The 15,048-nt window shown below is 41.2% G+C and overlaps 1 protein-coding gene across 7 annotated transcripts in view; it reads right to left on the bottom strand.

Annotated features, from left to right (window-relative positions):
- Window positions 1–3,868: 3,868 nt before the first annotated feature.
- LOC140726502 (E3 ubiquitin-protein ligase MARCHF1-like) overlaps window positions 3,869–15,048 on the bottom strand; it is a 510,551-nt gene continuing 499,371 nt past the window's right edge. For 6 of the 7 annotated variants that reach the window (XM_073042973.1, XM_073042974.1, XM_073042972.1 and 3 more), the window contains 2 exons: window positions 11,140–11,287; window positions 3,869–6,357 (listed from right to left, as the gene is read on the bottom strand). In XM_073042973.1, coding sequence (XP_072899074.1) covers window positions 6,050–6,357; window positions 11,140–11,287 — 456 coding nt within the window. In that variant the 3' untranslated portion in view covers window positions 3,869–6,049. The remainder of the gene's footprint in view (window positions 6,358–11,139; window positions 11,288–15,048) is intronic. The other variant, XM_073042976.1, reaches the window with a different exon arrangement.

Here is a 15,048-nt window from a genome sequence, read left to right as displayed (position 1 = left end):
TGTGAATGAAACCAGGCTTTTACTGCTAAGGTTGGGTGAGAACTAGAGGTCACAGGTTAAGGGTGAAAAGTGAAATATTTAATACAGACCTGCAGGGGAGCTCGTTCACTCAGAGCATGGTGCAAGTGTGGAATAAGCCACCGGTGAAAGTGGGTTCGATTGCCACAGTGAATACATGTTTCGGTAAGTGCATGGATGGGAGGGGTATGGAGGACTATGGTCCAGGTGTGGGTTGGTGGGACTGTGCAAAATGACAGTTCAGCATGGACTAGATAGGCTGAAGGACCTGTTTCTGTGCTGTAGTGCTCCATAACTCTATGACCAAGCTGTTGCTAAACGTATTAGAATAAATAAGATCAAAGTTGAACGTTGAGGCACATTAGCAGCATACCACATGCCGATTCAACATTGTGCCAGAGTGACCAATGAAATCTATTTCTTAATTAAAACTTCGGAAAAATCTGAAAAGCAAAAGAAAATGTTATCCTGTTTTAGCATTGTTATGTCAAATTTGTGCTTGTATCCCCTATCTATAATAATAGTGAAGTGTTGCAATATTTACTGTGACTCCATTAGGAGTTTCAGGAGATTTGATACAGTATGTCACCAGAGAATCTTGCACATTTCAGTAGGTGTATGATGGGGAGCCCTCTGGCTGGTTGTGTCACAGAGGCTCCGGTGCAGAAGATTGAAGAAGGCTACAGTCTGAGCCACCTCCATCATGACAGAACATACCCCCACTGGCACAGTGGATGTCTCCTAGAGTTAATACCTCAAGAAAGTGGCGTCGATCATTAATGTCCCTCAACATCAGTGACGTGCCTTCTTCTCATTTCTACCACTGGGGGGTGGTGTGGGGGGGGGGATAACGTACAGGAGCCTGAAGACCCACGCTCAGTGATTTAGAAACAGCTCCTTCCCCTCCATCATGAGAATTCTGAATGCTTCATGGACCCACGAGCACTGTCTCATTATTCCTTCTTTATTCACACTATTTATCTATATATCTATCTATCTATCTATTTTGTGTATGGCTGCCACAGAAGAACAGATTTAATTTCATACAAAATAGTGACAACAAAGCCTGATTCTGGTTATTGAATTCATGGGACATTGAAGTCCAACTGGCAGCATTAACATTAAAACATCCAGTAAAACTGGCAACGTATTTCCGACTGGAGTTAGCTCCCCAAAATGACATTTGGCTTGATTTATGCTAAAAGTGTGCACTGGGTGTCCTATTTGAAACAAATAGGCATCTATAGCACCCAAACAGCCAGTCCTATGAAATTGTATTTGGTGTACGGTGTACGGTGCAATATTAAAGTGTTATATTAATTATATACACACTTACAATAATATTCATAAATATGTAGCAGTGGGATCAGACTGTTCATCCATTTAAACTGGCTCCTCTATTCTATCAGATCCTGAATAGATTATATCTGCATAATACTTACTGTAGCTCTATATTCCCGATACACACATCCAACATATCAATGTTAATCTCTGTCTTGGATAGTTCCAGTTATGGTTACAGCCCTAAAATGATGTAGGAATCCACATTTTTATTATCTGTTGTAATAGGTTATGTCAAAATTTGAGATATTGAAGCTTAAAACATCTTCATCTTAATTTTTGTATACGCAAGCCTAGGTCATGATATCCACATTTATAAATGATCTTTTATGGAGAGCATTCCAACTGGCTGCATCACCATCTGGTATGGTGAGGGTGGGGAGAGGGGTGCTGCTGCACAGGATCGATGTAAGCTGCAGGAAGCTTACATCAGCACTAGGCTCGGTAGTATCCAGGACGTCTTCAAGGTGTAATGCCTCAAAAAGGCGCCGTCCATCACTAAGGACGCCATCACCCAGGAGTTGCGTTGCTCTCACTGCTATCATCAGGAAGGACGAACAGAAGCGTGATGCATACATTAAATATTAAATATCCTGTATTCAGGAACAGCTTCTTCCCTTCTGCCATCCAATTTCTGAATGGACATTGAACCCATGAACACTACCTCACTACTTTTTTTTATTTCTACTTTTTGCATTACTTGTTTAATTTATGTAATATATATTATATATAAATACGTATATATATTTTTACTATAATTCACAGGTTTTTTCCCTCTATTATTATGTAGTGCTTTGTACTGCTGCTGCAGTACGACTAATCTCACGACATATGCCGGTGATAATAAACCCGATTCTGAACCATTCTCAGTATCATTCTAGTAATTCAGTGCTACACTCATTCAGAGGTCAATCTACTTTCCAGAGGTGTACTCTGAACTGAATTTCAAACTCCAGATCTGGTATGATGAATGCTCTACACAACTGATGTCTAAGTTCTTCTCCTTTCTAATTCATCCCCATTGAGAATATAAATATGCTAATTTTAAAGTGACTTCATTATAAAAGTACCTACGAATATGTCACCATATACTACCCTGATAATCTTGGTCTTACTACATCTTTTGGTAAAAGAAAGTGAATGACCTGTAATTAAGTTTCTTTGCATAACTATAACTCTCTCTTTTAGAAAATTTGTGGTTGATAATGAAATCTAAACTGACTAATATTTTAAATAATTGATGGTATTGACTAAAAAGGATTCTTCTTCTAACTTTCAATCAATAATTACCACACAGGCAATTATTTTTATTTTATTTTATAAATATATTGCACAAACATTTTTAAATAATTTCATTATTTTCAATGATTTTCTGTTTTAAATATACAATTACTGCACAAAACAATCTACCCAATTTTCTAAGGAACTGGACAAAATAAAAACTACACAAAGTCAGTTCTGGTTGTGACATAGAGAAATGGGACGGACAAACTTGTTCTCAATATTAGATCGACAAGAACAAGATGAGGATTTTTGTGTCAGGAGCTAAAAAACACACTGATCAAATCCCAAAACTGGAAAAAATGTTGAAAGATCTCACAATAGTATCAGGTGTGCACCCTTTGTATATTGTTTTAAGTAATTTTAATTGTTTTATGGAGAAATGACTTACTTAACAAAATCTTCTTGTAATGCAGCTTCATCATTCTGTTGTCGAAACCCAATAACCATGGGTCTATAGCTTGGAAAGTTTCATTGGAATGAAGGACTACCGTCAGGATGCTATGCTGTAGTGTTCACAATTCACTGATGTTGGAGTTAAAAGGAAATCTCCGTTTATAATCTGGTAATCAAAAGGGTATGTATGAGCAGTGAAATCATTCAGTTCCTAGATGGGGGATGGGAGGAAAGGCATTATCAAAAATACAACTTTTTCACATTCTACATTCATCTCATATATATTGGCTAAAACCCCCAACTTCATGATAGCTGAATCATTTTAAACCATTTACAAAAATGTACTTTCTCATTTCACCTTATGGGCAAGGGAACTAATGCCTCATTGAATCACTTGCAAAAAATATAAAAATGGCCAAAAATTCTTTTGAAATAGCATTAAGCAATTCACACATCAAACTAATCAATAACACAGGCCCTAAAGAATTCCCAGTACATTTTGTGACCTGACAAGGTGGAGAAACAGTGAACACAGCTGCAGTAAGCCATTTCAGTAGATGTATCAGGGATTTATTAATTTCACCATTGTGATCAGTACTTTGTCCTCCTGGTCCTCTTGCTCCCGTTATTCTTCATCCAGCATTTCTGTCCTCCAGCTTTGCATGTTTCACTTCCTCTGATAACAACTTCCAGTGTCTGTTGATCACTAGAATTTGCAGCACATACCATACCATGACAAAGCTTTGCACCTGCTGGCTGTTTATTGCCATTTATCAACCCCCCCCCCCCCGCCACCGTCCCCCCCCCCCCGCCACCGTCCCCCCCCCCTATATTCAGACACCCGACTGCCACTTCCCGCAATAAATTTACTACTTGTGTAGCTCTCATTGTATGTACAATCTGTAGACATGGTACGGCTGCAAGTTGCTTGATGTGGAGAACATCTGGCAGCTCAGTCTCCCAGAATATGGCATTCATTGTTAGGAAATCCCTCTGATCATCCACAGCCACCTGAACGCTGTGGCAGTGGAAAGCATTCCCAAAAAGAGAAAGCTGTCAGTTACCAAGGGAATTCTTTATTACCAAATGACCGCAGACAATGGTTGCCTGTGCTTGAGGGGTACCAGCCACACTGGCAAACCCAGTGTCCAGATTTCTGTTTCTTCAATGAAATGAATGTAGGTGAAATATGATTTAAATGAGTATTGTGTATCTATAACCACTCTAATGCTGTGATGTGCAGTGTTGAGAGATGGGTTCTCTGCACTGGCCACCTACTCCCTTTCTCTCTCCTGACAGTTATACAGGTACCTGCCTCCTGCAAGTTAGATGTGACTACCTCCCTCTAGTTCCTATCTAGCACCTCCTCATTTTCCTGTATGAGCCGGAGGTCATCCAGCTGGAGCTCCAGTTCCTTAACACAGTCTCCAAGGAGCTTCAGCTCGATGCACTTCAGTCAGATGTAGTTACCAGGGAGATTGGAGGTCTCCCAGAGTCCTCACATCTCACACAAAGAACATACAAGTACCTCCACATATATTTTCAGTTATGTACTGACAGAGAGAAAAAGAAACTTACTACTTGAAACTTACTTAGAGCCTCCATCTGTGCTTGCTCAAGTCTGTTGAGCCAAAGCTGGACCACTCTAACACTGGCCCACTCCAACAATGGCCACTTTAGTAAGTTACAATGGTAAGTGCAGAATGGGCTTTTTTGTAAATAGTTGTCTTTTGGTGCATATCTGAAGTTGGCATTAATAACATAGGAAACAAAAACCCTGTGACATATCTAGAAAGACGTGATTTCACCTAGCAATACAGACCAAGCAAACTTATTAGTGGTGCACAGGTAGCTGCTTGAAAGCTCAGGTCTTTGAATTTTCTCTCTATAAAGGGTTAATGTGACTGATGAATGAAACAAGTAGCATCAAAATTAACTTTACTAAAATAAATACTTTAGCTAGTTATTTAAGTTTGACCATAAGCCTTGCTTATTCTGTATCCTCTGGGAGGTTCCATATTGTGGTATCTATTTCAGAACCGTAGGGCAATACAACTCTACCCTGTTTATCTCCCAAAGCAGCGGGAGTAATTGTTTTGTTGCAATGACCCCCTATTAATGGAGAGAACATTTCTTGGCTCTTCAATTGCTAGCACTCATAGATTATCATGGTGACACATAAGAATTATGATGATTAATATCTTGTTTCCTTTAAAATACAGAGCCACATCCATCCATCTTGCATTAAAGATGAAGCTTTTTAGTTCACCTGAGCTTCCTGTGACCTTAGTAAACCAAAAATTGTTAAATTATAGTATTCCCTAATAGAGGATTTCCTATTTCCTATTGGAGGATTTTAATTGTTTTCCTGGTTTGGACTCAGACCCCATAATCAGCACATTGTTAGACTATTACCAACATTTAATATTTGTTTGGATAAAAGTTAAAATATTGCAATGATCTAATTTTATTAATAATAATTTTAAGTTGGGTGGTTCTTAAAGGGTTCCAAGCTGACTTAAGTCATGGTGATATTGGTGTGTTAAAATGCATAAGGAATACCAGTCTTACTCTTCTTCATCAGCTCGGTAACGTATTCTGTGCAACACGTTTCATTGGAAAATTTGCTCTGTTTAGGTTAAACATATAGATGGTTAAGTCAACACTGTAACATGTTGAAAGACTGTTTCTCGAAGATTAACATTTCAAAACAGAGCCTAACAATACCAAAATGTTTTACCTTTAAAGCCATAAAGTTAAAAGTGCTTCTCCTCTACAAAACCCTAATTAGGACATTGCACATATTCTTTGAATACCACGTGTATCATGTCCAACAACAATGAACACACCACTACTTAGTTCATTTCCAAAGACTGACATGCTGGTTTTCTGTTGATCTGTACTTCCGGCAGGCTTCTGACAGGAACTGCTCATTTGTTAGTCCTGATATTTCTGAAGGGAACTGATTTCCAAAAACATGTGCAATTCTTCAAATGAACTTCAGAAACATGGATCACACCGGTGCAACCTCAGGAATACCGACCTGCACCTCTGGTGCTCTCTGTAAGGTAGTTTCTGTCTGTGACACTGGCACCGTAACGCTGTCTTTGTTGTCAGAGTTCTGACTATTTGAAGTGTTCCTGTCATCAGTCTTCTTGCCAGTGTCTGGGCAGTTCTGTACAAAGATAACCCTGTTGTATGCTTTTAATCTCCGCCAGAGCTGAAAGTAGACTTTACACTGTACATACATGAAGACAAGGCCTCCTGTAAATCCAATGGCCACAACCACCAATTTTGTCCAAAACGGCCATTCTAGAACACCTATAAAAATAAATACCATATTAATCCATTGTACATTTCTTTTCCTTGTAGAGTTATTTTAATCTACAGAAAACTCTGCTTCTAATCAATGAAGGCAAATATTTCTGAAATATAATCCCGGGGTTTTGATCTTGTTGACCACATGAGCGTCAATTACAATCTCTGCCCGAATAAAGGCCCACAAACAGCAGAGGATTGCAGCTGTTATTACTGTACGGAGTTGTGATGATCAACTACAAAAATCAAACAAAGATCTTGATGCAAAACATCTCTCAGACAGTGCTTCCAGTGATATTTGCACTGCAGAGACAATACAAGCTGCCACTCATGATACATCCACTCTCCCCTTCCCCTTTTTACCCCTTCAGCCTTTTGATACCCCTCTGACATAGTCATAGAGCATGAAACAGGATCTTTGGCCCATTTCGTCCATGCTGAGCTATTATTCTGCCTAGTAACATTGGCCTGCGACTGGACGATACCCTTACACCCCTCCCATCCATGTACTTATAAGACCGTAAGACAAAGGAGCAGAATTAAGCCATTTGGCCCATCGAGTCTGCTCTGCCCCACTCCCCAGCCTTCTCCCCATCACCTCTGATGCCATGTCCAATCAAGAACCTATCAAGCTCTGCCTTAGGTACACCCAAGTATTACTCATCCAAACTTCAGTTAAGCGTTGGCAGTGCGTTCCACTCGCTCACCAAAATCTGAGTGAGTAATATCCCCCTCGTGTACCCCTTCAATATTTAACCTTTCACACTTAACCTATTCCCTCTAGATCTATCTCACCCAATCTCTCTGGAAAAAGCCTGCTTCAACTTACCCTATCTGTACCCCTCATAATTCTGTGTAGCTCTATCATTCTCCTTTCATTCTCCTATGCTCCAGTGAATAAAATTCTAATCTACTCAACTTTTCCCTGTAACTCAGGTCCTCAAGTTCTGGCAACATCCTTGCAAACTTTCTCTGTACTCTTGCAGTCTTATCAGTATCTTTCCTGTAGGTAGGTGACCAAAACTGCACACAATACTTCAAATAGGCCTCACCCATGTCTTATACAACTTCAACATAACATCCCAATTCCTGCACTCAAAGTTGATTTACGAAAACCATTAAGTAGAGAGCTCTCTTTACAACCCGTGTTGCCACTTTCAAAGAATTACGGATGAGCCTTCTGAATGCTGGATGGAGCTAGACAGCGACTTCTTTGAGCCCATCCGCGGAAACAGCTTATTTCGACCTTTAATGTCTCTCTTTTTCATTTTCAAGGTGGATGGGGTTCTGTCAAAGACCCTGACCTAGAGCTACACACAAACTGTCATTATTTATGTCTATGGCTTCCGCTCCCAGGGGTTCACCAGCTGGCCGTTTCTCGATATCCCAAATGTGCACTCCAGAAGAGGAGTGCGCCTTCGGGGCTCCGATGCTTTGTGGCCCTGGGGATCAGCCGATTGTACGCCAGTGCCGCTAACTGAAGCGTTGCGGGAGAAAACGCAGAGAGTGGTGAGTGCGTGGAATGGGCTGCCAGCGACAGTGGTGGTGGCGGAAACGACAGGGTCTTTTAAGAGGCTCTTGGACAGGTACATGGAGCTCAGAAAAAATAGAGGGCTATGGGTAACTCTAGGTACTTTCTAAGATAAGGAAATGCTCAGCACAGCTTTGCGGGCTGAAGGGCCTGTATTGTGCTGTAGGTTTTCTATGTTTCTAACATGGAACATCAGGAAGAGCGGATCAGCTATCAGGGGCTCTGTACTGAATCGTGCTCCCTCTCTTCCTCTCGGTGGTGGGGAGATTTTGTTGCTGATGCTCGAGAGTTGGAGAACTCGAAAAAAGTGACACGGTGACACCATATATCGGTGAGTTGTTTTGTCTGTGTCTCCCCGCACTGGCCCTTTATTAGGGAGAGAGAGAAAGGGCCTGTGGCATGTCGAACTGTCTGGTGAACGATTAGTTTCTGTCGTATTGCAGATCATGGTTTTTCTTGGGGGCTTTGCTATTGTTTGCTTGGTGGTTGGAGGGTGCTGGTGCTTTCATTTTGCTGAAGTCAGTGGGGGAGGGGGAGGGTCGTTGCTTTGCTGCTGCTTGTGCGTGCGGGGGCGGAGTAGGGGTCCTTGGGGTTCTAAGGGTTTCACTGTCACTCACTCTTTGGGACACTCCTCTGTTTTCATGGATGTCTGTGAGGAACAAGAATTTCAGGTTGTATATTGTATACATTTTCTGATGTTAAATGGAACTATTGAACTATTCCCAGATCCCTCTGTTCTACTGCGCTCCACTATGCCCTACTGTGCACAGTGTAAGTTCTATCCTAGTTTGTCCTCCCAAAGTGCAACGCCTCACACTTGACTGCTTTAAATTCCATCTGCGATTATTTCTCACCTCATATTCTCAGCTGGTCCAGATACTGTTGCGAGCTTCAGTAGCCATCCTCGCTGTCCATTATACCCTGAATTATTAGTCAATAATATAAAAGATGATACCAGAATTTTTTTCCCAGATATGGAAAGAGTAAAAGAGAGGGGAAGGTGGATAATAGACCACTGCAAAATAACTTTGGAGAGGTAGCAATGGGGGACAAACAAATGTCAGATGAACTTAATCAGTATTTTCTATCAGTCTTCACTGTGGAAGACACTAGCAGTATGCCAGAAATTTGAGAGTGTCAGGGGGCAGAAGTGAGTGTAGTTACTATTACTAAGGGGAAGGTACTTGGGAAACTGAAAGGATTTAACGTAGCTAAGTCACCTGGACCAAATGGACTACATCCTAGGGTTTAGAAAAGATTGTGGAGGCATAAGTATTGATCTTTCAAGCATCACTAGAGTCTGGAATGATTCCAGAGGACTGAAAAATTGCAAATGTCTCTCTACCCTTTAAGAAGGGAGGGAGGTAAAAAATAGGAAATTGTAGGCCAGTTAGCTAGACTTCAGTGGTTGGGAAGATGTTGGTGTCTATTATTAAGAATGAGGTTTCGGAGTACGTGGAGGCACATGATAAGATAGGTCAAAGCCAGCATGGTTTCCATAAGGGGAACTCTTGCCTGACTCTTGTTGGGATTCTTTGAGGAAATACCAGGCAAGATAGATAAAGGGGATTCAGTGGACGTTGTTCACTTGGATTTTCACCATGTCTTGCCTCTTCAAATGTTCGTTAATCCTCTCCCTCAGAGTTCTTTTTCCAGTAACTTCCCCTACCACTGATGTTAGTTTCACAAGTCTAAATGTATTAATCTCTTTCTTCCTTGCTGCTTTTCATGAAAATAGGATATCCATCGGGTGTCCTTCTGTTACCTGAACTTGTTCTTGTGTCCATCAGAGATGTAAGAATCCTGGGATGAACCTTGCCTGGCCTTTGCAAACAGAACAGAATAGAACAACACAGGAACAGACCCTTCAGCCCACAATGCTGTACCAGACTAATGAAACTAGTAATTATAAACACAAGAGATGCTGCAGATGCTGGAAATCCAAAGCAACACACACGCACACATTGCTGGAGGATTTGACTAGGTCAGGCAGAATCTATGGAAGTGAATATATAGCCAATGTTTTGCCCCTGTCCAGAGGAATTGTCTCGACCTCTCCATTCATTTCCACAGATGCTGCCTGACCTGCTTAGTTCCTCCAGCCATTTTGTGTGTGTTGAAACTAGTAAATAATTGCCTTACTAAACTACTCCCATCCCTGATATATTTAGTTTACCTCCCCCCTGTTTTTTTTCTCTCTCTCTGCCCATCACTCTGCCTGTTCTCCATCTCCCTCTGGTGCTCCCCTCCCCCTTTCTTTCTCCCTAGGCCTCCTGTCCCATGATCCTTCCCCTTCTCCAGCTCTGTATTCCTTCTACCAATCATCTTTCCAGCTCTCAGCTTCACCCCACCCCCTCCGGTCTTCTCCTATCATTTCGCATTTCCCCTCCCCCTCCTACTTTCAAATCTCTTACTATCTTTCCTTTCAGTTAGTCCTGATGAAGGGTCTCGGCCTGAAACATCGACAGTGCTTCTCCTTATATATGCTGCCTGGCCTGCTGCGTTCCATCAGCATTTTGTGTGTGTTGCTTGAATTTCCAGCATCTGCAGATTTGCCTTACTAAACTAATTCCTTCTGCCTACCCAGCGTTTATTTCCTTCCATTCCCTGCACATTCATGTGCCTTGAGAAGATCCTGTTGAAAGCTTCAGTTATATTTCTTTACATTCCAGATAGTCATCACTACCTGTGTAAAATTAATGCCACACATTCATGTGGGTTGCCCCCTCTCATTTGGTCCTGGGGATACATTCGCTTTAAGCTTGTCAAGGAACTTCTCTCATTCTCAGTTATAATCGAGGATTACAACCCAAAGTACCACCTGTTTCCCCTGACAGATGCTGCCCATCCTGCATACTGTTCCCAGCATTTTCTGTTTTTGTTTCATATTTCCACCACCTGCACTTCCTTGATTTTCTCATGTTGAACAGCAGCTTACACATAATAAAAATCTTGTGTCTGTAACCGTAATCTGTGTTGATGTAAAAACAATTGGGCCATTTGTCAGCTCTCTGAAATCCTACAGAGTTACCATTAACGTAGCCTGCGGAACAATGACATTATAACCCTACATCAATTGCATCTACAGTTCAAGCTTTGCGATGCAATAATCAGGCTCTGAATCATTTTCTGGCAGCTTGCCTTGGGGAAATTCACTAATCAACTAATGCTGATAGTGATTTCTTTTGTCTCTTTCAGACAGCTGAGCGAGTTTCCAGAGTAAGAAAGCACATCGCTAAATAACTTGCTCATACCATTGTCATTACCCTGTTTGATCTCCTCTGCGGTCCGATCTATCAGAACGTACAAGGACCACACGACGCACGTGATGGCAACGATGTGGAATGTGACCGAGCAGACAATCTTCCTCCTCTCGCTTGTTGACATCTGCAGTTTTTCCCACTGGAAGAAAAACAAAAGTGAGACAGTGAGATAAATGTTTAGGAGCACCTTTACAACCACGTGATATACTGTACTTTCTTTTTAAATCATTGCTATCTTCCCTTCCAAAGAATTTGTGGTGCGCTGCTTTTTTGCTATAAACTCGACCGTCTCCATGTGCTGGAATATTATCTTTTTAAACATGACAATCTTCTGTGTTCTTCTTAGATCAAACATTTCGCTGCATTTTAACAGCTCGGTAGCTGTGTCGGTTTCGTTTTAAAAATACCTGGTCGCCAATGTTATGCTTTGCAACTTCAAAGCATTAAACTAATTCAAACAAAGACACCGGAGTCTGAAAATGCAGGTGTAACTTTTAGTTTACTCTGGGAACATCTGTGTAAAAGAGTAAACAGTTGGCGTTTTGGGCCAAGACCCTTCATCAGGACTGGGGAGATTCAAACTTCTTCACGGTAGGCAAACCTTGACGAGACTTCGTAGTAGTAATAGTGCCTTACACAAGAGAAAATCTGCAGATGTTGGAAATCCAAAGCAACACACGCAAAATGCTGTTGGAACTCAGCAGGCCAGGCAGCATCTATGGAAAAGACTGAAAAGGAAGGGTGTCGGCTCAAAACGTCAACTGTTTACTCTTTTCCATAGAATTTTCCAATTCAGTTTTATCTTTAAAGTCCAGAAATGAGTAGATATTATGAATTAGTACGTGCCTAACCCATTAATTCTGTCTAATATTTTAGCAGAAGTACTAACATCCTTTAAATGAATATTTAAGAGGCTATGTTTCAGAATGGCTGCTTTAGATTTATTAACACGATCATTGCTCATTTGTGATGATTTTCAGTGTGATGATTTCCTGTCATTTATCAGTTCTGAAAATATTTTATTCCAATTTGGTATAGTGTAGTTACTTCACCCAGTCAATCACTTGTACACCAGGCAACTACAGACTTCAGAGCAAAACTTGCAGAAAATGCACCAAAGTAAGACACATCCAAAGGGTATGTCGGGTAGACAAAAAAAAAAGATTGCACAGAGAAGAGAAAAAAGATATTAAGTCAAATTGCAGTTTTAAAAAGAGCACTAATCCACATGCTGTTAATTAAAAATCTGATAATGATGGGAACAACACAAGACTGTGTAGCCTTGAAATTTACAACGTGAAAATTAACAATAGACAAGCAATATACCAGAAGTAAAAAACACGAAATGCTGGCAGAAATGGCCCAAAACGTCATTATTACCTCCTCCCATAGATGCTGTCTGGCCTGCTGAGTTCTGCCAGCATTTCGTGTTTTTTATTTATTTCCAGCGTCTGCAGATTCACTCGTGTTGCAATATACCATAAGTGTATGGCAAATTAATTAAAATGGCTCAGTTGTTTCAGTCATTCCACAAAATGAGCCTGAGAGGCATTTCAAAGATACTGAAATGAAGCCTGCAGATATCCAACTGAGAACTCCCACTGGAGAAAAGATAATTCCTGGGGGAATAACATCTGTAACAGTAAAATACAACAACCAGCAAGATATATTGAGCTTGCATGTGGTAAAAACAGAAGGACCAGCATTATGGAGGCATGAGTGGCAGAGACAATGACAACTTCATTGGAAATCCATCCACCATTTGCATGCCACATTCCTTGTAATGTAGCTATACAAAAGTGAACTAAAAATGTACTGGATGATGCCACAACTGTCTCCATGCAAAATACCATGAACTGTTGCCCAACAGATGACAAACAGACGTTTGTGCCAACTTTGTGCCCCTTGTCGAAAAGCACATTGGACCAAGGAAGGATCATGCTGCTCGGAGGAATCGTGAAAATGATGAAAACTGTGGTCTAACTACAACAGTGTTTGTAGACAAAATAACTGAGAAAGCTTCTGGTATGTTAGTCAGAGTTACTTGTGAAAGGTGGCTTGGTTTTAAGCTGGAAGAGAGTTCAAGGACTCAGCTTTTGTGAGTATAAAGAACCAGAATCTGCTCTGTGTGCATTAAGGTTATTGCATGAACTTCAAGTGGGAGACAAAAAGCTGCTTGTAAAGGTAGATGCAAAGACCAAAGCCCAGCTGGAAGAATGAAAGGCCAGAAAGCAAGCAGAGGATTTGTCAAATGATGCTGTGGATGAGGAAACCAAGAGAGATCAGATCATATATGGGGCAACAGAAGGATTAATAAGAGAATACTCCAGTGAACTAAATGCACCTTCCCAAGATGAAGATGCACAAACTAGAAGAAAAATGAAGAAAGAAATGGAGAGAAGGAGTGTGAGAAAGAAAAAGAAAGGGATTGAAATAGATCCAGGGAGAGAAGAGAAGAAGAAGAAAGATATCCAGAGTTGTCAGAACCACTTCCTGCTTCTCAGAATCAATTCGTACAATCACCGTAGAGGAGCCCTCAGACACTGAGGTTGTTTTCAGAGCCACAGGTCTCACCTGCCAAGCAGAGTGATTTCCCCTAGGACAATACCCTAGAAGAGTAAGAAATCCTTCACCGCGATTAAATCTTCTGGCCAGAATGGGACAATTTAAAATTTGCTATGCTGTGGATTTCTGTATACAGTATAGTAGTTGTATTATACAGTATACTGCGTATAGCTGAGATGCATTTTCTACTGCGGTGGAGTTTGTAGCTAAGCAGAGAGGAAGTTGGAGAGAGGTGGAGAAATTGGAACTTGAGAGATGAGGTTGGAGCAAACAGAGTGGGGAAAAGCTGAAGTGGAGTTATTTTGGAGCCGGGAGCAAGGTTTGATCCATCTAAGTGCCATGCCGATTTGGAAAGGTCGAGTACAGGCCGGAAACAGCCCAGAGCGTAACGTTGCAGTGGGGCCTGGGTCTGAATATGAGGGTTGACCTAGTGTTTGGACAAGTTAAACACAGAGCCAGATAGACTAGAAAGGCAGGGTGTTGGGACCGGAGGCGAGTCTCTGCAACATCTTACTCTGCTCTCCTTGGCGCTGAGGCTGAGGCTGTGAGGCTGCTTTGGCTGCCCCGGGCTTTATGTCTTCAGGTTTTGCAGTGATTTGCCCCACTATATGATGAACTGAGAACGAGGCTATGGGCCGACTCCAGCTGCTCCAGGATTCGGGCCTATGGACTCCATTTGGTTTGGAATGCTGTTGCTTGCTTCTATTTGTTTGCATAATCTGTTTTTTTCTCTTGCTCTGCACATTGGGGGTTGGTCTTTTTTTAAAAAATTGGTTTATTTTGGTTTTCTTGCTTTGTGAATGCCAGACATCCCACCCTGCAAAAACTCATTTCAGGGAAGTAGAATCACCACCACCCACAACCCCATATCTCCCCCCACCCCCACCGGTCGAGCTCCAAAGATGTATGTATACAGGACATTTGATTATGAAAGAACACAACAATTTATTTGATCACATATTGAAACTATTTACACACACACACACATTATATATATATTTGTTGAGTATTTTGTTGGCAGTCTCAATGCTAATAGCTAAATGCTAATGTAAGTATCTTTTCTATTTCTTATACAAACTTTCCTTGTACTGTGATGTGGCTTGCTTGGCAGATTTGAGCATTTCGCTGTAAGTTCAACCTCATAGCAGTCTGAATTTGTTAATTTTGCAAGACATCAGATCCACAAGATTCACAATTATATTATATTATCATGGAGTCGTTTTTTTCATTCTATTACAACTGTAAGCAAGTCTACAGGGAGTTTGGCCTCATCACGTAGGACATCAATAGAGTAGCTCCTTAGCAGCTAGCCAGCTAGTTTAAATAACATTAGCT

Source organism: Hemitrygon akajei, chromosome 4 (assembly GCF_048418815.1).
Source record: "Hemitrygon akajei chromosome 4, sHemAka1.3, whole genome shotgun sequence".
Lineage (NCBI taxonomy): Eukaryota > Metazoa > Chordata > Chondrichthyes > Myliobatiformes > Dasyatidae > Hemitrygon > Hemitrygon akajei.
This window is presented reverse-complemented; position numbering and strand designations above follow the sequence as displayed.